The sequence below is a fragment of the Microtus oregoni genome, unplaced genomic scaffold (genome assembly GCF_018167655.1).
Source record: "Microtus oregoni isolate MIOR12 unplaced genomic scaffold, Mior012 000014F_ref0000157, whole genome shotgun sequence".
In the NCBI taxonomy this organism is placed as follows: domain Eukaryota; kingdom Metazoa; phylum Chordata; class Mammalia; order Rodentia; family Cricetidae; genus Microtus; species Microtus oregoni.
Window position 1 is genome coordinate 19,092,292 of NW_024543073.1, and position 27,114 is coordinate 19,119,405.

Below are 27,114 nucleotides of genomic sequence, written 5' to 3' on the forward strand. Positions count from 1 at the left end.
GTACTGTGAAAAGAGAACACAGCCTGTGTCTAACCCCACCTCCCTGCCTGTGTGCTGCATCTCCAGCCCTGAGCACATATGACCTTCCTGTGTTCTTTCCTGGACTGTTTCATTACTCTGTTTTCTCCTTATGTTGTGTTCTGCTTCCCATAAAGGGAAATGTTGTGAGGTGTGGATGGATATACACAAAAAAAACAAGGACCTGTGTCTCAAGGATCCCTATGATAAAGAATGGGTCAGGTGGGACTTTGGGTACCTGCTTATTGAAATATAAAATATTTTAATACGGAACATTTTGATGCATCAAACTTGTTTACAAGCAAAAAAGTTTAAACGCATCACGTTAAAACATAGATGGTTAAAAAATATAACAAAGGAAAAACAAAAAGGAACAAGAACCTTGGACACTGTTTGTTCTTGTTAAATAAAGGCTCGGGATCCTGGGCCAGGAGGCAAGGGGATCTGCTCCTGGAGTGAAGCTGGGGCTCAGACCCTCTTCTTAGATCTGGCTGGGAAGTTTTCCTGCCTTCCAAATATAGGGAATCCCTTGAGACTGCACTGGCTAGAAGCCCATTAGAACATAATTCAGATGGGTTGTGTTGTTTAAAAAAAAGAAAAAAGAAAGAAAGAAAGGAACAACATGGTATGAAACTTTATTTTCAAAAACACACATGGCTTTAAAATTACTATTGATATTTTTGCCCTATGTACCTAGACGAGAAAAAAAGACTTCTATCCTATTATTTACATCTTACTATTGCTTCATCTTTGAAGTATTTAAAAGAGCAAGATTATGTTAAACACTCTATTCTGCCTAACTTGGCTTTTCCATTTATCTTTCTTGGTAACATCTATAAAGGGCGTCCAAAGTTCACAGACTAAGCTCTTCTTTTGCAAAGCAAGACACTTCATCTGTCATAATAGTCTTTCTTAAGCTCTCTTTGGGTGTGGGTCCTCTGTCACTTGGTGTAGTGATACAAAAATGTAAAGCTTCGCAGCAACTCAGGGTACAAAGGGACAGGTTATTTTAAACCTGAACAGACCTCTAATCCTTTTAGAGAAACATTCGCCCTTGTCATGGCTTACAGGTGATTAGTTGCTTCAAACTCTTACAAGGAGTTTAACCCCCAGAGTCTTATGGTAAGGACATTAAGCCAACCCTGGTCCTGGGAGGTGGGACCTCTGGGAAAGGGTCAGGATTAGAAGCGATCACCAGGATGGAAACTTGTGATTGAAACCTGATGACTTTATAATGAGAGGAAGAGACACACTCCCTCTCTCTCTTGCTTTGTGACTCTTGCAACTTTTCAGCCAGCAAGAAGGCCTTTCCCAGATACGGGCCTAAACCTCACCCCCCTAGAGCAATGAGCCAAACAAACTTCTTTAACTTTATAACGTAGCCTGCCTTTGGTATTGTAGTAATGAAAAAAAAAAACAAATTTATACATATATTTCATATAATATATACATATGTTAGAATTATAGACCCCAAACTGTTAAATATATATTAGAATTCTTTCTGTTATAAGTAACAAAACCATCTTAATCTGTGCTTAAAAACAAAGATGATTTGCTAACTTATAAATGAGGTCTTTGAGGGAGTATCTTGCTGATTTCAGACATGGTGGGTCCAGCATTTTTTTTCTTTCTGTAACCATTGACTGTCACTTCACTGGTGCTCGTCCTCCCTATGCATGGTGGGAGGAGGTCTGTTCACAGTTTCCGGTTTATAGTCATACGAATTTTGATCCAATGACAAGAGCTCTTTCCTGTCAAAGTTCATATATGAGTGTCACAAGCAATTCTGTTTGGTTCTAATTGAACCACGTGCTCAATTCTGAGCCAATCACCTCGACCATATAACATGAGTTATCTGATCATTTCCCACTGCAGGAGAAAATCAGGCGAAGCCTAGCATGTGGCAGTGCTGCACGCAATAAATGGTGTAATATAGAAAGGCAATAATATATAGTGGCAAGCTGGGGTTCCTGTATCTAAGTGGACCAGTGCCAAATGTGACCCATGATAACGTTATGGGCCAGGAACCTAAGAAGATCCCCTAATGGGCATTGAGGCCAATTGCATAGTTGTAAGATATTGGATCAGTTGCTTTAAAGAAACCCCTGGGCCTGGGGATAAAGTTCTTGTTGGTAGAGACTTTTCTAACGTGCATGAGGCCCTGGGTTCAGTCTCCAGCACTGGACAAATAAAGGCCACTAACCAAAGGCACTGGGAATTACAACCTTCATTGTCAACCTGATTAGATACAGAGATGCCTAGGCAAGCAGGCAGGTACACATCTGGTCCTGCCTGAGACAGCATGTCTAGGAAAGGTTAGACGGTGAAGATTTTGGCTTGTTCCATGATTTAATCTGTTGACTCTGGATCAGAGTTTGAATAGACTGTTGGGAGATGGTGGGACTGTGGGAAGTGGGGATTACTTAGGGGAAGTGGGTCGGTTGGGGTGTTCCTTTGAAGGGTACGTCTTGGTTCTGAATCCTTCCTGGCCTTTACGGGATTGCCACAGGTGTCTTGCCCATATCATACACATCTTCCCTGATGCTTCTGTCTTGTGAGAGTCCAAAGGCCACAGAGCTAGTCAATGGTGGACTGAAACTTCTGTCCCCATGAGCCAAAATAAACCTTTCCTTGTTAAAAAAAATTCCACCAAATATCTATGACAGTACTTTTTAAAGAGGGGGATTTATTTGTCACGTGCAGATACTAGTGGCTTCAGTTATGTGTGGATCCAGGACTCCCAAGTACTGGTATCAACCCTCCATCTCTTTTTATTTTCGGTTCTATTTTCCCTTGTTCTGGCTTCATTCATATTCACAGTCTACTTATCAAGTGACAAGGAGGGCTGACGACATCTCAGCTGAGGACTTTAGACTAAATATAGACTGTGTCAGGGGCAAAAACCCATGGCTAACCCTGACTGGCCTGCTGTGATGTGTGGCCAACTCGGGCAGGTAGTCCTTGGTGAACATAATGGGAGACATAGAGTTAAAGGTTGTATCAACATGGGCTAAGGGCCATGTTCCTGAGGAAAAGATTATGGGCAGAGATTGGGTAAAAGGTGTTTTTAATCTCCTAGGACAGCCACCTTCATAGGCAGCTTTCTGTCTCCTCTTGCTGTTTCCTTCCCTGCCCACACACAGTCATGCTAAGTGGTACTCCACACTGTCACCAGCTCTTGATGCCTTTCGATTTGAATATGTTCCTCTGTGCCTCTCTACTCAGAAGGAGCCCTCTCTACTGGTCCTCTTGGCTACTCTATTGATAGCACAATATCTGCATATATGCATACTCAGTAAAATCAATGAATACATGGATTATGTGGATGTATGGTATATGTGGTGGTTTGAATACGAACGGCCCCGTAGGCTCATGCACTTGAATGCTTGGTCACCAGGGAGTGGCCAGTAGGAGGTGTGGCCTTGTTGGAAGAAGTGTGTCACTGGGGGTGGGCTACTGCTCCCATGAGGACTGTAATCTGGCAGCTCAGGGGTTGAGGGGGAGCCATTGGAGTCAACAGACATCGCTCAGCTTGACTTTTCTATCTGAGGGAGTAAAACTTAAGTCTCTGTTCTTTATTTCTTTCCTTAACTCTATTTAGATGTATCCATCCTATTTCTCTTGATGTCTGTCTTCTAACTTTATTTATTCCTTTATAGCTTATACATCCCAGCAGAATCTTTCAATTGTATAAAAATTATAATGTGGTTATATTCTATTTTTCAAGTGGATGATGCAATGAATGCAAGTAAAACATGTTTCTCATTTCCCTTATGCGATTAAACATCTTATGTATTATAGATGAAAAACAAATTATTCCAAGAACCCACATATATTCATACCCAAGCAACTTGTTATAGATGAACAGAGTGTAAGCCAACAAGGTATTTTTCTCAGTTAGTTCTCTTACTGGCAGCTATATTTTGTCATTACAAAGAAAGAATCAATCACTTTATTATTTATCTGAAAAGGTAATCTAATAAGGAATCTTAAAAGAATCATAAACCTAAACTTTTATTATTCAAAAACTATCAGTCTTTAAAACTATCTGCTTTAAATCCTCAGGGTGCATACCCATTTGTCAACAGTTTTTTTTTTCTGTTTTTTTTTTTTTTTAATGAGGAAGCTGAAGGCAGAAATGGATGCTAGGAATTAATCATCATTTTGATTACCAACCAATCACAAAAGGCAATCCTGCTAATTATAATTGGGATACATAGATGTATAGTATTTGTGTTTTAATAAATAAAGCTTGCCTGAAGATCAGAAAAGCAAAGCAGCCAGCCACTGGCTCTTATATTTACCTCAGACTGAAATGGATGCTCCTGCCTCCACGAATCCTCAGATTGAGACTGAGAGCTGTCTCCTCCTGTCTAATATTCCTCTCTAGTGCTGGGATTAAAGGTATGTGCCACCACTACCTGACCTGTATTGCTGACTAGTGTGGTGGTTTTACATCCTGCACTGCAGGCAAGCTTTCTTTATTAAAATACAAATCCCATACCACTCTAAGCCTGCTTTGTTCTTGTTCCCTGACCTTAACAAGTCCCTCACTCAGCTATGTGTGTTTCTAACCTTTTCCAGGTTTTTCAACTTGAAGCCATTAGCAAAAACATCTTAATCTACCCTTAAGACATATTTAAAGCTTTGTTTCAGCTATGATGCACACCGAAACCTGTGGCCACATCTCCCAAGATTCTTTTAATCTTGAGTACTCTTAGTTTTGGGGACTCAGTTGTTTTACTTATTAACCTAAGCCACAGTCTATATGGCTTTTCAGGAGAAACTAGCTGTGTGAATTTTCTTGCACTTCTTTTCTATCCTCTGCAGCCCCTGTTTTATTAGGGCGAGGGGCAACACCATACCTTGCTTTTACCTATGTTAGTTTCTCCACTAAGCTTACCTCTATTGCAATTCCTTACTGTATTTACTAAAGACTCTCAATCATCAAAATTCTATTTAAACTAACATTATATTATATAAAACCATTGCTTCAGTTAAACAGTACATTTTAGGAGGAATTCATCTTCATAATAATCCACCAGTAAAAATGTCCAATAGAAAGGGATATTTTCATGAGATAATCATCACACATTAAAGGCAGTGGAGATCTCCCTACACCCATGCCAGATACCAGAGAAAAAGAGCAGTGATAAACATGTAAAGACACGGCAACAGCAAGAGCCATCCCGAGGTCGAGGCTCTGGGGTCTTGTCCATCCAAGATTCACCCATCAGTACCTTGCATGTGAGTGGGCTGATCCCCTGAAGTCAATTGCCACCTGCTGCTCTCCTGGCATGGCCCCTGGCAGTGGGCTTTGGGGCTCCAAATACTCAAGCCAGGCCCAGTGTCTGGCTCTTCCCGCTGCCTGCCTATCCGGATGTGGAACCTGCAGCTCCTCTCTAGCACCAGGTCAGGTCTGCCTTTGTCCAGCCATGATGGCAAAGCCTCTAGAACTGTAAGCCATCCCCAATTAAATGCTTTCTTTTATAAGAGTTGTCGTGGCCATGGTGTCTCTTGTGTTCATCTGGTATACAAGCAGTGCCTGTTGTTCCCATTTCATGATTTAGATGTTACTCGGGCTTGCTCTCCCTAGGGCACACATACCCAAGAGAACAGTTCCGAGGACAGACGCATCATTGCTCAGTATTACAGAGATTTTATTTGTCATGGCAGGAAGCGTGTGGCAGAGCACAGCAGCTCCCACCCTGGTGGCCAGGAAGCAGAGCTGAGCACAGTAAGACAGAGCGAGCACAGGACAGGCCCCAGAACAGGTCCTCAGTGACCCGACATCCCTCAACCAGGCCCATCTTCCACAGTTCTGTCACCCCCAATAATCTATTCAAAATGTGAGTCCATCAGTGGAACATTCATTAGGTCAAAGCCTCAAGTCCTGCCTGGAGACGCCCTCCCAGACATGCCTGGGGGTGCTTTACTAACGTCCTAGTCCTAGCCGGCTCATAATCCAATCAAGTTGATAAATAAGATGAATCACCACGAGCTGTTTATATGATTTTTCGTCTGCTGTTGTCCTTTGAGGATACTTGTGTTAAATCACATACAGTAACTATCCATCTGTAATTTTCAAATGGACTAGATTTTATCCTTCAACCATAGCCCGACTTGTAGGCAGGAGACTGTGGCTCTAACCTGTCTGTTCCTTCCCTTTACCCTCTGGTGACTTCCTGGGAATAAGGAGGGCAGGGAAGCCTCAGACATTGAAGAACTGAAGATGGAGGCTCTCATTGACAATATGTGTAGCCTAAGAACAGTGAACTGCATGAACTTCTTGGTGCTGGTTTGTTTCTCTGGCTTCTGCACATTCATGGAGCCAGATCTCCACACAGCTGATCTTAGCAGATGTTCTCCAATTTGTCCAATAGGCACTGGGCTATTTTAGCCACTTCCTCTTCCTTTTTCCTCCCTTATAAGCAAAGAGTGGCATGATCTTTTTGTTAAACATAGCTAGCAAGTGATTAGTTGGCAGATTCAGAGCCCTATTTATAGATTGTTGCGCCCTCTTTACATTAAAGGCATCTTGGTAAGCTCTCAGTTAACACACTAAGCCGTGCTGAATTTTCCTCCTTTTCAGTTGAAGAAGATTCATCGCTGTTTTGTCATTCAGCTTCCTTTTTCTTTTTTAAAAATAGCTCAAGTTTAAAAATTCAGTCTTTGTGCATCTTTTCCTTTTTCTTCATGACATTTGGGTATTGCAAAGGCAGTCTCCGTTACCAACAGGAAAACTTGGAGAAATTACCATTATTTAAGAATTCTATTGGAGAGATTAGGGATACAAGGGTCATACCTAAATATAATAAAAGCTATATACAGCAAGTCGACAGCTAACATCAAATTAAACGGACAGAAACTCAAAGCCATCCCACTAAACTCAGGAACACGACAAGGCTGTCCACTCTCGCCATACCTCTTCAATATAGTGCTTGAAGTTCTAGCAATAGCAATAAGACAACATAATGGGATCAAGGGGATTCGAATTGGAAAGGAAGAAGTTAAACTTTCGTTATTTGCTGATGATATGAGAGTGTACATAAGCGACCCCCAAAACTCCACCAAAGAACTTTTACAGCTGATAAACAGCTTTAGTAATGTGGCAGGATACAAGATCAACTGCAAAAAATCGGTCGCCCTCTTATACACAAAGGATATGGAAGCAGAGAGGGAAATCAGAGAAGCTTCACCTTTCACGATAGCCACAAACAGCATAAAATATCTTGGGGTAACTCTAACCAAGGAAGTAAAAGATCTATTTGACAAGAACTTTAAGGAATTGAAGAAAGAAATTGAAGAGGATACCAGAAAATGGAAGGACCTCCCCTGCTCTTGGATTGAGAGGATCAACATAGTAAAAATGGCAATTCTACCAAAAGCAATCTATAGATTCAATGCAATCCCCATCAAGGTCCCATCAAAATTCTTCATAGATCTTGAGAGGACAATAATCAACTTTATATGGAAAAACAAAAAACCCAGGATAACCAAAACAATCCTATACAATAAAGGATCTTCTGGAGGCATTACCATCCCTGACTTCAAACTCTATTACAGAGCTACAGTAATGAAAACAGTGTGGTACTGGCATAAAAACAGAGAAGTCGACCAATGGAATCGAATAGAAGACCCGGATTTTAACCCACAAACCTATGAGCACCTCATTTTCGATAAAGGAGCTAAAAGTATACAATGGAAGAAAGAAAGCATCTTCAACAAATGGTGCTGGCACAACTGGATGTCAACCTGTAGAAGAATGAAAATAGACCCATATCTATCACCATGCACAAAACTCAAGTTCAAATGGATTAAAGACCTCAATATCAGTCCGAACACACTGAACCTGATAGAAGAGAAAGTGGGAAGTACCCTACAACAGATGGGCACAGGAGATCGCTTCCTATGTGTAGCCCCAACAGCACAGACATTAGGGGCAACATTGAATAAATGGGACCTACTAAAACTGAGAAGCTTCTGTAAAGCAAAGGACACTGTCACTAAGACAAAAAGGCAACCTACTGACTGGGAGAAGATCTTCACCAACCCCGCAACAGACAAAGGTCTGATCTCCAAAATATATAGAGAACTCAAGAAACTAGACTTTAAAATGCTAATTAACCCAATTAAAAAATGGGGCACTGAACTGAACAGAGAATTCTCAACAGAAGAAGTTCAAATGGCTAAAAGACACTTAAGGTCATGCTCAACCTTCTTAGCAATCAGGGAAATGCAAATCAAAACAACTTTGAGATATCATCTTACACCTGTCAGAATGGCTAAAATCAAAAACACCAATGATAGCCTTTGCTGGAGAGGCTGTGGAGAAAGGGGTACCCTCATCCATTGCTGGTGGGAATGCAATCTTGTGCAACCACTTTGGAAATCAGTGTTTTGGTTTCTCAGGAAATTCGGGATCAACCTACCCCTGGACCCAGCCATACCACTCTTGGGAATATACCCAAGAGATGCCTGATCATATGACAAAAGCATTTGTTCAACTATGTTCATAGCAGTATTATTTGTAATAGTCAGATCCTGGAAACAACCTGGATGTCCTTCAATGGAAGAATGGATGACGAAAGTGTGGAATATATACACAGTAGAGTACTATGCTGCGGTAAAAAACAATGACTTCTCAAATTTTGCATGCAAATGGATGGAAATAGAAAACACTATCCTGAGTGAGGTAACCCAGACCCAAAAAGATGAACATGGGATGTACTCACTCATATTGTTTCTAGCCATAAATAAGGGTCACAGAGTCTACAATTGGTGAACCTAAAGAAGCTAAGTAAGAAGGTGAACCCAAGGAAAAACATATAGTTATCCTCTTGCCTATGGGAGGTAGACAAAATTGCCGGGGAGGAAAGTGGGATCTTGGGGGTGGGGTGGGTTGAGGGTAAGGGGAGATGGGGAGAGAAAAGTGAGAAGGGGAGGATGGGGGGAACTTGGGGAAACAGGATGATTGGGATAAAGGAAGGCTGGATAGGGGAGCAGGGAAGCACAATTCTTAGTTAAGGGGGCCACCTTAGGGCTGGCAAGAGACTTGAACCTAGAGTGGCTCCCAGGAGCCCAAGGCGATGTCCCCAGTTAGTTCCTTGGGCAGAGGAGGATAGGGAACCTGAAATGACCCTATCCTATAGCAATACTGACGAATATCTTGCATATCACCATAGAACTTTCATCTGGTGATGGATGGAGATAGAGACAGAGACCCACACTGGAGCACTGGACTGAGCTCCCAAGGTCCCAATGAGGAGCAGGAAGGAGAACATGAGCAAGGAAGTCAGGACCACGAGGGGTGCACCCACCCACTGAGACAGTGGGGCTGATCTATTGGGAGCTCACCAAGGCCAGCTGGACTATGACTGAAAAAGCATGGGATAAAACTGGACTCTCTGAACATGGCGAACAATGAGGGCTGATGAGAAGCCAAGGACAATGGCATGGGGTTTTGATCCTGCTACATGTTCTGGCTTTGTGGGAGCCTAGCCAGTTTGGATGTTCACCTTCCTAGACATGGATGGAGGGGGGAGGACCTTGGACTTTCCACAGGGCAGGGAACCCTGACTGCTCTTTGGACTGGAGAGGGATGGGGAGAGGAGTTGGGGGAGGGGGAGAAGGGTGGGAGGAGGGGGAGGGAAATGAGAGGCTGGGAGGAGTGGGAAACTTTTTTTTTTTTCCTTTTCTCAATTAAAAAAAAAAAAGAATTCTATAGTTGAGGAACCAGCTACAAACACTTCTCTTCACTGGAGTTTCTGGATGTCAGCGCTTTGGTTTTCCTTTCCATTTCAAACAGGCCCACACTCAAGAGTTTTCTGGCTGATTCCTAGGGATATAACAGCCTGTGAGTATGGCCTCAAATTGGATTGAGCGGGGAGGGGAGGTTGGAAAGAAGGTTCAGTGGTTAAGAGCACTTACTGTTCTTTCGGAGGACTCATATTCAATTCTTAGTCCCAACATGGAGGCTCACAATGGTTTTTAGCTCCAGTTCCAGGTGACCCTGAAGGGCTCTAGGCCCGAGCTTGGCAGACAAGGTGCACACAAGTTTCGCTCTTTCCCCCTTGCTAAAAACCATTAGATTACATTCCTAAAGCTAGCCCCTGAGGTCCATTCTCTTATTTGACCATAGACTTATTACTGAGACAGAACACAAAGGTCCAACAATCAATTATTTGGCTAACATGTTCGATCAGGTTACCAACTCACCCTACCTAGCACAGACTCCCCCTTAAAACCCTACTCCAGAAAAAAAAAATGCTTGCTGCTGCTTCCTGTGTGTCTTTGTGGCTCCTCCACCTCTCCCCATCCCTCCCGGGTAATAAACCTCCTTGGTGCTGAGAATTTGGTGTCAGGATGTGTCCTGTACCCCAACTCTGATGGGAGTGTCCTCCCTTATTGACCCAGCGTTCTCTTCTGGCCTCTGAGGGGATCGTGCATGCACACGATACACATACATACACATTATGTCTACGTGTACACATTAAATAAAAATAAATACATCTTTAAAAACAAAACAAAATGCAGTTGTATCTGATTAAATGTTGGATCTGAATGAGCTTCACGTGTGTTAAATGCTAAAGAATTTCTGTCTTGTGTGTTTTTATCAGGAAGATTTAGGATGCTGCTGAGGAGCTTCCAGCAGGATCTGGCACTAGCTCATGTCTCAGGAGGTAGCTGAGCGGGAGAATGGTTGATGCCGTCAGGAATTCTTGCTCATTTGAACTGGCATCTGATCACTAGGCTGGGCTACAGTCCTTCTCTGGGACTTCAGAGAACCTCTTCTGAGCGCTTCTCTCGTTACCATGGAATAGACTCGCTGTTGTTTTGGGGTTCCCACAGTTCTGATGACAACGATGACAACCCAGAACTGGAACTGGCTTCACTTTAGAGGAATTATCATTGCCTTCCCATGAGAAGGGCCTAGAACTGATATATGTCCACAAAGCACCATCTTAGCTGCCTCTTTACCTTTCAGATGCTACCCACTCCTTGCCAGTTACTCCAATTGTTTGCTGAATGTGAAATAAATGTAGAATTTGTGATTGTTTCAGAGAGGAAGAAAACCATTTCTTCTGGCAGCTGAGAGGGGCCATGTTGAAATGATTGAAAAGCTTATTTTCCTTCATCTGCAGACTTCAGAAAAGGACAACGTGAGTTGGATTTAGCGGTTTGTTGTTGTTTAACTGAGAACAAAGAGCAGTAACAATTGGTGTGGGGATTAAGAATCAGTGTGCAGATTGCATGACTGTTCTTTTCTGGTCTACAGTAGAGTTCTTAAATTGTTACTGCTGAGTGAATCATGGATTTAGCAGATAAAATCCATCCACCTTTGCTGTAGGGTGTTATAATTGGTAGGTGTTTGCTGTTGTTGTTGTTTTTGAGATTGATCTCTTATGTAATCCTGGCTGTCCTGGAGTTTAATATGTAGGCCAGGCTACATATCAAGAATTTACAGAAATCCACTGGCTTCTGCCTCCTGAATGCTGAGGTTAAAGGCATGTGCCATCAGGCCTGGCTATGATTGATAGTTTTTGCTCCATACACATTTTAAAAAATTTTTCAAGACAGGGTTTTACTGTGTAGACCTGACTATTCTGGAACTCACACTGCAAACCAAGCTGGCTTTGAACTCACAGAGATCTGCCTGCCTCTGCCTCCCGAGTACTGGAATTAAAGGTGTGCACCACCACCAACACCCATCCATAAGTGTTTTGGAGTTAGTTTACTTCATGGATTTTTCTACTTCATGTTGAGTTTGGCTCTTCTAAATCAGAAGTTTGATGAACTTGGCCTCCAAGTTGCTTGTGAGGCATTGTTTCATAAACGAAGGACCCACTCCTGGGAGTCCCATCCTTCTCCTGTCCTTCCTTGGGGACTGCTCTGGACTTGGCCCCACATTACTTGTGAAGGGAAAAATCACATGGTAGCCATCAGCATGGACATCTTTGATGATTCCTTAAGATAAATTCCCAGACGAGAAATTAAAAGTCTAGGAATTTTGTACCATATATCTTTTGATATGTGTTACTAAGATTACTGCTCACGTTGATTTTATCAGGGTACCCTAACATAGGCTAAGATCAATTATTTTTGTTGTTCTTTATTCTTTTTTTTTAAGTACCAAATTTAAGCAAGAATGATTTTTTTCTCCTACTGTATTAAATAGCCAAGGATTTTCATTTAAAACTTAAAAATTGCTAAGCCTTACTTAAAACTGGATAATGTCTATATTCTGCTTTAACCAAAGAAAAAGTTTCCAGGAATCACCCTGTAGCCTGGTGTTGGAATGGGTGTTCCTGCACAAGCAATTTCACCAGGAATGAATTTCTGTTTCAGGAGGGGAACACTGCCTTGCACCTGGCTGCCATGCATGGCCACAGCCCAGCGGTGCAGGTGCTACTAACTCAGTGGCCGGACGTAAATGAGACCAACGAGGTAGGTGGACATGCAGGGTCCTGCTGTTTTCTTCAGGTGCCCTCCACTGGGGAAACTGCTAATTCTCTCGAAAGCCATTTGAATTTACCTCGAGGGAGGTCACCAGAGACGGCAGAGACGGTGGCTGCAGGCACAGAGCCTGCACAGGTTCAAGCCCAGTGAGGTCCCAACACTGATGGGCAAAGCCGACGCAAGTTTTCAGCTCTAAGGAGCTGTCTGCAATTAACTGCCTGCAAAGGAAAACTAGTTTCCTCCAATGGAATCTCACTGGAATCTCACAATCCGCACTCACAGAGGCTCTATGCCCAGCAGTAGATGCCAACACAAAATGAATCGATGGTGTTTTTGTAGACTTTTTGTCTCCTAGTGCTTTGTTTGGATATTTTTTGTCTGTTTGGTTTTTGCATGTCTATTATGATTTTGGATTTTGTAGTTTTATGGGTTTTGTTTGTGTGTTTCTTGTGCATGTATGTTTATTCTGTTTTGTTTGTTTGTTTGTTTGCCCAATTGTTTTCTAAAGAGAAAGAGAGAAAGAAAGGGCCTGGAGTTGGGTGAGTGGGGAGATTGGTGGGGGGACCTGGAAGGAATTGAGGGAAGAGAACCCATGATCAGAATATATTGAATGAAAACAAATGTTTCCAATAATGATGATGATAAGAAGAGGAAGAGAAAGAAGTCATTTGTTTTCAGAATAAGTATGTATTTTTACACTGGGGACCTACAGGACAATAAAATCGTGGGGAAAACATATAATTATAACTGTATACACAATATGCCATGAGAATCAATTTCAGAAACCACAGCCTTCACATAGGAGGTAACATGTCATCTCTGTTTTGCCATTCCAGTGGTCTTTGGCAGAAAGAGTTGGCTTCTTTGTTGTTGTCGTTGTTGTTTTCCTGGGGTGTGTGTGTACATGTGCACACATGCATGTCCATAAAAGACATGGTGTGTCCTGGGACTGACCAGGTCAGCAAGACAGAAATTGAAAATAGCTGGACTGAGTAGGCTAGAACAGGTAGATGATGGAAGCTCTGATCACCAGCTGTTTGATTTCCTTGCCTATAAAATGAGTATAAAATGAAGCCTGCCCTTCTAGGATTATCATATGATTTGACTGTACCAAGTGTATGGTCTTGGTAGTATATGTTGGCACATATATACTAACAACAGCAAAAGAATCATACATAAAAGATATTGGAAGCGTGCTCTTTCTCAAAGTACTTTTATCGCATGCCAAGGGGAAATTAATTTTAACTTCTTTTTCTTTGTGTCAGAATGGAGAAACTCCATTCATGTTGGCTGTTGAAGGAGGCCATGAAGAATGCAGTCGAGTGCTCTTGGCAGGAGGAAGTGATGTCAACATTCCAAACAAAGTATGCAACTTCGGTTGTGATCAGCCGTGTGGTGGGAGGATGGCTTAGAATATTCTTTGGAACTCTGGTCCTTAATTGATGGTTTACTGGGTTTTTATAGAATTAAAATTTTTTGTATAAGAATGATTTACCACAGATAGTCTCTTCAAAAGCAATGTCATTCTTCCAGTTCATTTGGGGAATGACAGAAAAGGAGACAAAAGGAGCAAGGGCCTGTCACAGCAAGGTGATAGATACTGTACTCCGCTTTGTTGATAGCAGACACTAAAGGAGAAAAAAGTTTGCTGTGTGAAAGCTCAGTGGGTCATCCTGGCCCTGAAGAATGCACGATGCTGTCTGCCTCTAAATATAAAATACTTTTATGTAGTCATGGCACTGACAGACTTTGAAACTTTCAACATTGGTGTCTTATTTACCATCCTATTGCTGTGAGAGGGACCATGAATGGGGCAGCTTACAGAAGAAAGCATTTAACTGGGGGCTGGCTTACTATTTCAGAGGGTGAGTCCATGACCATAATGATGGAGAACATGGCAGCATACAGGCATGATGGTGCTGGAGCAGTAGCTAAGAGCTTACATCCTCATCCATAGACAGCAGGCAAAGAGTAAGAACAGGCCTGTCATGATTTTTGAAACCTCAGAGCCTATACTCAGTTGCACACCTCCTCCAATAAGGATACACCTACTCTAGTAAGGCCACACATGCTAATCCTTCCTAAATAGTCCACCAACTGGGAACCAAACACTCTAATATATGGGCTTATAGAGGTCATTCTTATTCAAACCACTACAACTACATTACTAGCTTCACTTTTTTTAGATTAAAAAAAACCCCTATAACCTAGAATGAGCAAGAAACTAATCCAGGACCATACTGTAATGGTAGTGCAAAGATTCAAACTCATGCTGGTGGCTCTGTCTTCAGACAGGTTTCTGTGATTTTCTGATTAGTATTAAATTACAATGAAAATAAGTCATGATGGAAAATTCAAATGGTACCTAAAAGAGTATATGATTTAAAAAGTGACTATCTCCAACTCTACATTTCAGTTCTGCTCTTCAGAACTGTCTCTGGAGTTCGCTTAGTCCCCCAGGAATTTTCCATGCATTCACAAGGAAAGTGAGACTGGATTGGACATTCATCTGCACAGTAGCACACTGTAATTTATGTTACTCTGCACCTTGCTGTTGCCTTTGTATTATCACAGTGTGTTGTTGGAGGAGACCACTCATTTGTTCCCAGCTGTCCAGAAACAAATAATCATTCAGAAACTATACTATACTGTTTGGCCAATAGCTTAAGCATATTTCTGGCTTACTCTTATATCTTAAATTAACCCATTTCTATTAATCTGTATATTGCCACGGGGTTGTGGCTTACCAGGAAGGTTCTGGTGCATCTGTCTCCTGTGAGTGGCTACATGGCTTCTCTCTCTAACTCTGCCTACTGTGTGTGTGTGTGTGTGTGTATCTATATGTCTATATCTATCTATCTATATCTATCTATATCTATATCTATATCTATATCTATATCTATATCTATATATCTTCCAGGCTAGCTCTATTCTGTTAAGCCATTGGCTGAAAGCAGCTTCTTTATTAACAAATAAAAGCAACACATATACAGAAGGACTTTACACATCGAAGTGTAGGCAGAGTTTTCCTGTGCTGGTGGCCTCTCCCAATTAATTACTCAGAAGCAATATTAAATGTCAATGCTTGGCCAATAGCTCAGACTTATTACTAGCTAACTCTTACATTTAAATTAGCCCATATTTTTTTATCTATGCTTTTCCACATGGCTTGGTACTGTTTCTCAATATGGCATGCCCATCTTGATTCTCTGTGTGTCTGCTTGTGACTCTATACTCTATCCTTTTTTCTCCCAGCATTCCCAGTTTGGATCTCCAACCTAAACTTACTTTGTTCAGCTATTGGCTATTCAGCTTCTTCATTCAACCAATAACAATAAAATATATTCACACAATGTAAAGTAATATTCCACATTATCCCCCTTTGAGTAGACAGGAACCAGAAATCTCTGTGGGTCTGAGCGTGAGTAGGCCTGAGCCAGAGACCTTTGCAGGACCAACCCCAAGCCAGGGACCTCCACAGGAGTGGATCCAGATCAGAAACATTTACAGAAAGAGGTCTGAGCTGCCAATCTAAGCCAGAGCAGGTTTGAGCAAAATCCACACGATTGGAGGAAACCCAGGGAGCGCTGAGCACCTTCAGGAACACGGAGTGACCAACAGAGTAACTGGAACCGTGACACTGACTGCACCATGAGGAGCAACCATCTGAGCCTTGGATCCACTGGTACCTGGAAGATTAATCACCAGAGTCACAGACAGCCCCAACTATACCAATTAGAGGAAAAGATGGGTAGACAAGGTAAGAACACATGCAGCACCACAAAGAGCAACACGATACCAGTAAAATCTAGTGACCCTACAACAGTAAGACTTGAACAACCAAATATAGATGAAGCAGAAGAAAATGACCTAAAAAATAACTTCAGGAGAATATTTGAGACTCTTAAAGATGAAATAAGAAATTTCCTCAATGAAATGGAGGAAAAGACAAACAAAAAATTGGAAGACATCAAGAAATCCCTTAAAGAAAACTAAGAAAAAGCAATCAAACATATGAAAGAAACTATTCAAGACTTGAAAACTGAAATAGAGACAATAAAGAAAACACAAGCCGAGGGAATTATAGAAACAGAAATTATGCTGGGTGGTGGTGGTACATGCCTTTAATTCCAGCCTTCAGGAGGCAGAGCAGGCAGATCTTTGCGAGTTCGAGACCAGCCTGATCTACAAGAGCTAGTTCCAGGACAGGCTCCAAAGCTACAGAGAAAAAAACAACAACAAAAAAAAAAAAAAAAAGAAAAAGAAAAGAAAAGAAAAGAAAAAAGGAAAAAGAAAGAAAAAAGAAATTATGAGAAAACTATCAGCAACCACAAATGCAAGCATAAACAGCAGAATAGAAGAGATAGAAGCAAGAATCTCAAGTGCATAAGATACAATAGAGGAAATAGACTCATTGGTCAAAGAAAATGTTTAATCTAACAAATGCTTAACACAAAATATCCAGGAAATATGGGACACCATGAAAAGACCAAACCTAAGAATAATAGGGACAGAAGAAGGAAAAGAAATCAAACTCAAAAACACAGAAAATATATTCAACAAAATTATAGAAGAAAACTTTCCCAACCTAAAAAAAGATATGGATATGAAGATACAAGAAGCTTACAGAATACCAAATAGACTGGATCAAAAAAAAAGGCCCCCGAGCACATAATAATCAAAACACTAAACATACAGAATAAAGAAAGAATATTAAGAGCTGCAAAGGAAAAAAGCCAAGTAAGATATAAAGGCAGACCTACAGAATTACACCTGACTTCTCAATGGAGACAATGAAAGCCAGAAAGTCCTAGTCAAGTGTTATGCAGACAGTAAGAGACCATGGATGCCAGCCCAGACTACTATACCCAGCAACACTTTCAATCACCATAGAAGGACAAAACAAGATATTCTATGAAAAACCAGATTTAACCAATACCTAGCCACAAACGCAGCCCTACACAAAGAACTAGAAGGAAAACTCCAACCCAAGGAAATTGGCTACATCAACAAAAACACAAACAATTGATGATCTCATAACAACAAATTCTAAAGAAGGGGAAAACACACACAATAACATCAGCAACAAGGAAAACTAAAATAATAGGAGCCAGCAATCACTGGTCATTAATATCCCTTAATATAAATGGACTCAACCCACCTATATAAAGACACAGGCTAACAGATTGGATACAAAAACAGAATCCATCATTCTACTGCATACAAGAAACACATCTCAGCTTTAAAACAGACATTCCCTCGGAGAAAAGGGTTGGGAAAATTTTTTTCCAATCAAGTGGACCTAAGAAACAAGCTGGTGTAGCTATCCTTATAGCTAACAAAATAAACTTCAAATGAAAATCAATCAAAAGAGGCAAAGAAGGACATTTTATATTAGTCACAGGAAAATTCCATCAAGAGAAAATCTCAATACTGAACATCAAAGTCCCAAATACAAAGGCACCCTCATATGTAAAAGAAATACTTCTAAAGCTTAAATCACACATTAAATCCCACACACTAATAGTGGGAGACTTCAACACTCCATTCTTACCACTGGACATGTCTGCCAGACAGAAAATTAACAGAGAAATAAGGGAACTAACAGATGTTATGACTCTAATGGACTTAACAGACATTTACAGAACATTCTATACAAACATAATACCTCCTTCTCAGTCCCTCATGGAACCTCTCAAAAATTGATCACATACTAGGTAATAAAACAAACCTAACAGATACAAAAAGATTGGAATAACCCCACGTATCTTATCAGATCATGATGGCTTAAAACTAGAATTCAACAGCAACACTAATTCCAGAAAGCCCACAAACACATAGAAATTCAACAATGCTCACCTGAATCATCAATGGGTCAATGAAGAAATAAAGGGAGAAATTAAAGATTTCCTAAAATTAAATGAAGATGACCATACAACATATCCAAATTTATGGGGCACAATGAAAGCAGTGTTAAGAGGAAAGTTCATAGCACTAAATGTCTACCTAAAGAAACTGGAAAAATCTCACACCAGTGAATAAACAGAACATTTGGAAACTCTAGAACAAAAAGAAGCAAACTCACCCACAAGACTAGACAGCAGAAATAATCAAATTGAAAGCTGAAATCAACAAAATAGAAACAAAAAAATTACAATGAATCAATGAGACAAAGAGTTGGTTCTTTGAGAAAAATCAACATAATAGACAAGCCTTTATCCAAACTAACCAAAAGGCAGAGAGAGAATATCCAAATTAACAAAATCAGAAATGAAAGGGGGACAGAACAACAGACACAGAGGAAATACAGAGAATCATCAGGTCATATTTTGAAAACCTGTACTCACAAAATTGGAAAACTTCAAGGAAATGGACAATTTTTTTAGATAAATATCACCAAAATTAAATTAAGACCAGATAAGCAAATTAAATAGACCTATAAGTGCTTAAGAAATAGAAACCATCATCAAAAGTCTCTCAACCCAAAAAAGTCCAAGACCAGATAATTTCAGCACAGAATTTATGATTTCAAAGAATAACTAATATTTAATAATAATATTTAATAACTAATATTTAACAATACTTATCAAATTGTTCCACAAAATAGAAACAGGAGCATTGCTAAACTATTTATATGAGACTACAATTACCCTGATATCCAAACCACACAAAGACTTTACTAAGAAAGAGAATTACAGACCAAGATATTAATCCACACATTTGCAAACACCTGATTTTTGACAAAGAAGCAGAAAATATAAAATGGAAAAAGAAAATGTATTGAACAAATGGTACAGGCATAACTGGATATCAACATGTAGAAGAATGAAGATAGATCCATATCTATTGTTATGCACAAAACTCAAGTTCAAATGAATCAAAGACCTCAACATAAAGCCAACCAAACTGTACATCATAAAAGAGAAAGTGGGAAGAACACTTGAACACATTGGACAGGAGGCCATTTCCTAAATATAACCCCAGCAGCACAGACACTGAGAGAAACAATTAATAAATGGGACCTCCTGAAACTGAAAAGCAAAAAACACAATCAACAGAATAGGAAAAGATCTTCACTAACTCCACGTTGGACAGAGGGCTGATTTTCAAAACATGCAAAGAACTAAAAAAAATTGGTTGTCAAAGGAACAAATAAACAAATTTAAAAAAAAGTGGGGTATAGACCTAAACAGAGAACTCTCAACAAAGGAATCTAAAATGGCCGAGAGACACTTAAGGAAATGCTGAACATTCTTAGACATCAGAGATATGCAAATCAAAACAACTCTGAGCTTCCATCTTACACCTGTAAGAATGGTCAAGATCAAAAACACTGATGACAACTTATGCTAGAGAGGTTGTGGGGTAACAGGAACACTCCTCCATTGCTGGTGAGAGTGTAAACTGGTACAACCTCTTTAAATATCAGTATGGTGATTTCTCAGAAAGTTAGGAAACAACCTTCCTCAAGATCCAGTAATACTACTTTTGGGTTTATATCCAATGGATGCTCAATCATGCCATAAGAACATGTGCTCAACTATGTTCATAGCAGCTTTGTTTGTCATAGCCAGAACCTGAAAACAACCTAAATGCCTCTTGATCAAAGAATGGATAAGGCAAATGTGGTACATATACACAATGGAGTACTACACAGCAGAAAAAAATAATGACATCTTGAAATCTTCAAGCAAATGGATGGATCTAGAAAACATCATATCGAATGACATAACTCAGACCCAGAAAGACAAACATCATTTGGACTCACTCATAAGTGGCTTTTAGACATAAAACATTGGAAAACCAGTCTACAATTCACAATCCCAGAGAACCTAGACAACAAAGAGGACCTTAAGAGAGACATACATGGATCTAATCTATATGGGAAGTAGAAAAAGACAAGATCTCCTGAGTTAATTGGGAGCATGGGGATCATGGGAGAGGGAAGAAGAGGAGGGGAGAGGAAGGGAGGGGAGCAAAGAAAAGTATATAGCTCAATAAAAACAATAAATACACCTACACTTCTAATATATATCACCACTGTTACTCTAAACAGAGCTTTTATTTTTATTTTTATAATTACTTGGCTGCAGTGAACTTCATCTAATTTATAAGTGATTGATTTGTTAGAACACTGTATATATACTTGGGAATTTTCAGGAGGTTAAAAAGTGAAAACTCTAAGTCACTTATAAATTAATGAATATTTTATGATATTACATTTAACAATCAATGAAGTAGGGATGTGTCAATTAAATATTTATTCACTTCAATTTTGTGGCTTTCTTTTGGTATCTTGGAACCAGTAATTATCATTTTTTTCTTGAGTTTCAGAGGTAGCTTAGTGGTTAAGAACACTAGCTGTTCTTCCAGGGGAATGCTGTTCGATTCCCAGCACCCAGATGGTGGCTCACCACTGTCTGTAACTCCAGCTCCAGGGTACCTGTAGTGGTAAAGAAAACAAATAGAGGCAGTTACACTGTTTTTATAGATGGAGACAAATCGGCCTGCACTCAGAAGCCTTCTAAGCCAGGTCACACAAGTGTTCAGCATCAACTCAAGCTGGCTTTCAGTTGGCTGGTCAGCTATCTATCCCTTCATAACCAACAAGCAAAGCTCTGGGGCTTAAACCAGTGTTTGTTTATCTCTCATGGTGTGCCAATTTCACACACAAAAGCGTCTCTAAAGAGTAAATTGATGGTCTGCATAACATTGTAGTAGGATGTGGGTACAGCCTGTAAGCTGGTTCAAGGGCAGTGTGGCCAAGGTCAAAACTGAGGAGGATTGCTTAAGGTGTTTGAAATGAAAATTGTGGACTATCTGGATGAATAGCAAGAGTCGTCAGTCCAAGATCAAGCAGGATGTTTCTAGGTAGACATCCAGGCAGGCATATTACTTTTTTAAGTTTTATTTTTAACTTTTGAATGCATGTGTATGTTTATGTTTGGCAAGACATGTGCACGTAAGGGCCATTGCACAAGGATACTAAAAGAGGATGTCAGATCTCCGGAGCTGGAACTACAGGCGGTTGTGAGCCGCCTGCATAGGTGCTGGGAACTGAACTCAAGTCCTCTGCACGGGTAGTGCATGCTCTTAAGTGCTGAGCCATTTTCCCAGTCTCCAGGAGTATTTTTTGCTCCAGAGTCTCAGAACCTTGTGGGCAGTCTTTTAAGAATAGTTCTTGTGGTGGTTTGAATGAGAATGCTCCCCATAGGTTGGAAGTGTTGGAAGTGTGGTCTTGTTGTGGATGATGTGTCCTTAAAGATGGCTTCGAAGTTTCAAAAGCCCATACCATTCCAAGTTAGTGCACTCTCTCTGTCTCACGATTGTTGACTCAACGTGTGAGCTCTCAGCTCTTGCCTCAGTGTCACGTCTGCCTATCTGCTGCCATGTTCCTTGATACGGTCATGGACTTGCCTTCTAAACCATAAGCCAATAAACTCTTTTCTGAGTTACTTTGGTAATGGTGTATAGAAAAACAACTTGGAGGCAGCAATAGAAAAGTAACTAGGACTGGTCTCATCAGTAGGTATACGTATACCAGATCCCTCTTTTATAATATTTTGGTATTATTTATTTGTTTATTTGGACTGAATAAAAGAAAACATGTTTTGATCCCGAAAACTTTCCCAGTGAGTTGACTGGAACCATCTTCGATAATTCTTCTTGGAGTCTGTTTACATGATTATAGTCAGAGGGTGGCCAGGATTTTAGTCATGTAATGTTTTATAACTAGATATCCAAGATGGTTCATTCACTTATCTGGAAGATGTTGCCAGCTGTCAGTTGGGAGGTCAACTGCAGTAGCAACAAGTGCCTACTATGTGGGGTTACCCTTGGACAGTTTAGCAACTGGCTGCAAGAGGAAGTGAGTGCTACAAGAATCATTGGTACAAAAGGAAGGGGGGTGAGCCCGGTGGTGGTGGTGCATGCCTTTAATCCCAGCACTCATGGGAGGCAGAGTTAGGCGGATACCTGTGAGTTCGAGGCCAGCCTGGTTTACAGAGTGAGTTCCAGGACAGGCTCCAAAGCTGTGTAGAGAAACCCTGTCTCAAAAGACCAAAACAAACCAAAACGAAACAAAAAACAAAAGGCAGGGGGTAGAAGCTGCCAGGCTAGTTAGGGACCCTGCCTGAAACTGGTTTCTTTATCATTTCTGATCTACCCATTGGTTAAAGAAGTTGCAGGTCTACCTAGATCCAAGGCAGTAAAGAAATGAATGCTAGCTGCTGACGGAGGGGTGGCGAGCAGATCAGGGGCTCTCAGCACAGCGGCTTCATGGAAAGCAGTTCTCTACAATGCTCTTATATTGAGGATCTGAATATATTTTATGGCAATCTTATAATCAACCCTAACTAATTAATTGGCTTGCATTTCTGCCAGACTGAAGGCTAACCGAGAGTAGGCCACGATTTCGAGCTGAGTACCATCGAGCTCAGGTGCTAAGCAAAGATACTTAGGCACTGGAGAGTGGCACGAGGCTGTGGAAGCGAGAGAATGAGAGCTGCGAAAGGAACCAGGTGACAGGACCAAGAAGCAGCACTTCACACGGGTGGAAATCTTGCTAAGCTTTGAAGTCATTCCTGGCACAGAGGAGAGCTGGGACTAAACAGAGGCGGAGAGCCAGAAACCACTGAGGTCGTTTTTGAGGCCAATGCCAACCACCTATTTTAACTCAAGGAAAGGCTTTGTTGGGACTACAGGGGTAAGCTTGATTCTGGAAATAGGGATTTAACTCCCATGCGACTGAGTCATAGTGTCTCAGTGTCTTAGGTCAGGCTGTTAAAAAAATTCGCAATAAGAAAACTGGGTGACTTAAGCAGCAAGCATTTACTTCTCATAGCTGGAGACTGGACCTGGGCACTAACAGTGTCGGGTTCTGGTGAAGATGCCCTTCCGGCTTCACTGGCGGCCATTTGTTAGGTCCTCCCACGGCTGAAAGAGGAGCAGCTGGCCCTCTGGCCTTTCTTATCAGAGCAGGGACGCCACCACGTGGACTCTACTCACCTAACACTACCCCTCCCTGTTGTCTCCTCTTCCATATCTCCTCTCATTAGCATTAGGAATTTTGGAGACCCAGTCAGGTCGTGGGGTCATGTGACAAGGTAACAGAAGACCCTTGGAAGCGACAGACCCTAGAATAATCAGAAACACACTGGAGCTCCTTTTCAAAATAGTTGTACTATTTCCTTGTATAAATTGATTACCGTGTCCTGAGCACCAGACTGCACGCAGATAGTGATGGAATTCCCCCTGACCCTCCCTCTCCATCTTTTTTTTTTTTTTTTTTTTTTTTTTTTTTTTTTTTGCAGCTCCACGTCAGTGTGTTGCAGGCAGCCACCCGGAAGGGACACACATCTCTCGTCAACTTTCTTCTCCATGAGAACGTTGGTTTGCAGCAGCAGCAGGAAGTGAGTCCAGGACAGTCAATACAGGTTTGGGGGTTGGCGCCATGCAGGTGGCTGTGCAAATGCCCCGGGATGAGATGTTTCACGAGGCAGGGATTCTTTTTAGGGAACACTGGCTTGTTTTGTTTTGCATTTTTAATCTTAATCGTGAGAAATAAGATCCAAGGGGTGAATTTCAGAAAGCCACTGAAGTTGCTGCATAAAACAAACTCTTTGTGTTTAAGATCTGTTTGCTGCAGTAAGTCTCAGGTGTCTAGAGGTGCCCCGACTCTTGTAGCCATCTCACCAGCCTGGGAAATGCCGCAGCCACGGCTGCTGTGGCTGTGGAGAAAATGGATCATTTCCCCATCTCTGAATGATCTTGTGGTTTTTCAAAGTCAGTCTTTTATTACTGATTGAAGTTTTTCTGAAGTTTGGATCTGCTCCAGCAGAACAAACAAATGCCGTTTGTGCTGGAATCAGACAAGAAACACTGTTCTATCCCCACTGTATTTTCCTCTCTCCTGTGAATATTATTTCCTCTGGTGTGCTGTGCTGTTTCCATTTACGGCACTGCCTTGAAAGGAGGGACGTGATCTGAACCATGTCCGATAATTTTTAGAGCGTGGAGTTAGAGGAACTGGCTCTGATTTACCTATCTGGGGCCAAGGAGGGTTCCTCATTCTCAGGAGACGCTGGGTTCCAGCAAAGTGGGTGGCCTTGGCCAAAATACTGACCACTTCCTTGAGATGAAGGATGCGGTCTCTTTGTTCTTGCTTCATGCTTCTAGGGAAAGGCTTACTTCCAAGCAGAGGAGACCTTCACCATCTCTGGCGACCCCCATGAGTGCCCCAGTGTCACCTTGTCCCCTGGCTCCTCCCCAAACAGCCTTTCACTCAGTCGTACAGCCTTCCCTGTTCCTCAGCTCTGCTCCACTGAACTATCTCCACCGTGCAGACAGAGAACTCTGGAAGGCCTGTGCTCAAGTCCTGTCTTTGCCCCCTCCTTGTTACTGGAGAATTACCAATCTGTGTGTAATGTAGGGGATATGAGATCCAACTCCTAGGGTTGACATAGGTTTTAAGAACAGTTTTTTTTTTTTTCCTAGTCTTGTTTTTCCTTTTTGTTTGTTTGCTTGCTTTTCAAGACAGGGCTTCTCTGTGTAACAGTCCTGGCTGTCCTGGGACTCACTCTGTAGACCAGGCTGGCCTTGAAGTCACAGAGATTCGCCTGCCTCTGCCTCCACAGTACTGGGATTAAAGGCGTGCGCCATCACTAGCAGCTTTTCCCCATGTTTTTGAGCCAGGGTCTTATTATGTAACCCAAACTAGCAGGAAACTCCCTATAAAACCTAGACTGACCTGACATTTGAGATCCTGCAGCCCCTGTCTGTCCCATGAGTGCAGAGATTGGAGTCCTGTGCCACTATGCCTGCTTGCTTGATTTAGTGTTTAAAACAGGATGAGCATGGTGGGTAATAAGTGTGTAGTATTGACCCTTGTGCATCCCACAGCGGGTGGGAGACAGACAGATACATCATGCAGAAAAAGCTTGGGTATGGAGAGTTTATTTAGTGGGCATTGGAAGGATATAAGGGTAGGGAGTATGGGGGGCAGAGAGAGAGAGGAGGAAGTGGGGAGGAGGGAGGCAGAGGTTGCCTCTTCAGAAGAGCTGGAGAGAGAGGGAGAGAGAGGGAGGGAGAGAGAGGGAGAGAGAGAGAGAGAGAGAGAGAGAGAGAAGAGGAAGAAAAGCAAACTAACCTGCCAAATTGGTGGTGGTGGGATTGGGAGTGGGCGGAGCTTTCTCTTAAAGGGACAGGATACCCAGGTGACAGGGCAGGCCAGCATAATTATAGTTTTAACAGGAGAGGATGTGTTGAGTGTGCCTGATTGTGACACTGCAGGCTACCCTAACCACCCGCCTTCCTCTCCGCTGTGTCCCCTTCTCTACTCTGTTGCCAGCACCTCTGCCACCACCTTCAGGCTGCAGTCTCATGGCAACCCACTGCCTTTCAGGCTCTCCTGCTGGCCAGAGCTCCCCTCCTCCTCTCCCTCCACTCTGCACATCCCTACGTCCCTCAACTTACTCATTTCATGCCTTAACTGCTTTTGAACCTTTGTTCAATACTTCTTCCTCAGTCCTTCTCTCCTCCCAGAGAGCTCCGCAGGCCAGTGTGGCTGGGTGGAGGGGAGGTAGCAGGGACTTTTGATTCAGCTTGTGGTGATGGACTTTGTGTCCTGTGGGCTGAGTAGGAGAGGGGAGGAAAGGAAGGAGAGGGGTCGGGAGATCCAGGTGGGGTGATGTACAGGAGACAGGTTGTGAAAGGAGGAGATGAAGGAGCAGGCCGCTGAGACTGCTCATAGCACACCGCGGGTAGCCTCTTTGGAGGAGGAGGCAGATACCAGCCAGGGATCAAGGGAACTGACTGTGGCTTGCATCTGGTCAGGAAATGCTGACCGCGTGTACATTTCCGCCTTGGCGGCCACTCCTTTTGTCCTTTGGCTCTTGAAGACTTGGAGAAGTCCTCAGCGGAGTCTTCCTAAGACTTCCTTGTCCAGTTCTTCAAGGAAGCCTCTTCTAACTCCCAGAGGGTCAGCCCTCCCTGCTCCTCTTGCCACTTCAGCGCATTTGACATTTCCTCTAAGCCACTTAAACTTTGAAACTAAATAGCTGTGTGACTGAATTAAAAGAAAGGAAGGGAGGGAGGGAAGGAGGGAGGGAGGAAGGAAGGAAGGAAGAAAGAAAGAAAGAAAGAAAAGGACCGTTCAGGTGTGATAAAAGAGTAAGTTTATTATAGTTAAGTGGAAGAGCAGAGACATCTGGGAGAATCCAGAGTAGAGATGACCAGACTGAGCTGGGCCATGTGAGGGGAGTAGAAGAGGAAGGGAGAGGGAAGAGAGGAGAACCTGGTGCAGCAGTCAGAAGGCCCAAAGATACAAAAGGGACAGGTGATCAGGTAACCAAAATGGCTCTATTATATAGGAAAGAGCAGCCCAGTCCCTTGAATTGGAGAGTTCAGGGTAGGGGTGGAGTATACCAACCAGGAGGGCCCTGTTAATGTAGGTATTGAGGGCTGCTGGGACACCCAGCACCAGTGTCTTCTTTGATATGTTAAATAGGCATCCAGCTGTTATGTCCCAGGTTTGAAACCTCACATGACTTCATTAAAAAGATAAATCTCTAACTCCTGAAGAGCCGGGTCTATAGTAGGTGTTTGCTTGTTATATATTTCCAGAATGACCGGCAGCCT

At 42.0% G+C, this 27,114-nt stretch overlaps 1 protein-coding gene across 1 annotated transcript in view; it reads left to right on the forward strand.

Moving 5' to 3' along the window:
• Window positions 1–27,114, forward strand: part of Ankdd1b (ankyrin repeat and death domain containing 1B) — a 62,582-nt gene that overhangs the window by 18,539 nt on the left and 16,929 nt on the right. The window contains exons 6-9 of the mRNA XM_041663705.1: window positions 11,082–11,180; window positions 12,367–12,465; window positions 13,743–13,841; window positions 23,790–23,888. Coding sequence (XP_041519639.1) covers window positions 11,082–11,180; window positions 12,367–12,465; window positions 13,743–13,841; window positions 23,790–23,888 — 396 coding nt within the window. The remainder of the gene's footprint in view (window positions 1–11,081; window positions 11,181–12,366; window positions 12,466–13,742; window positions 13,842–23,789; window positions 23,889–27,114) is intronic.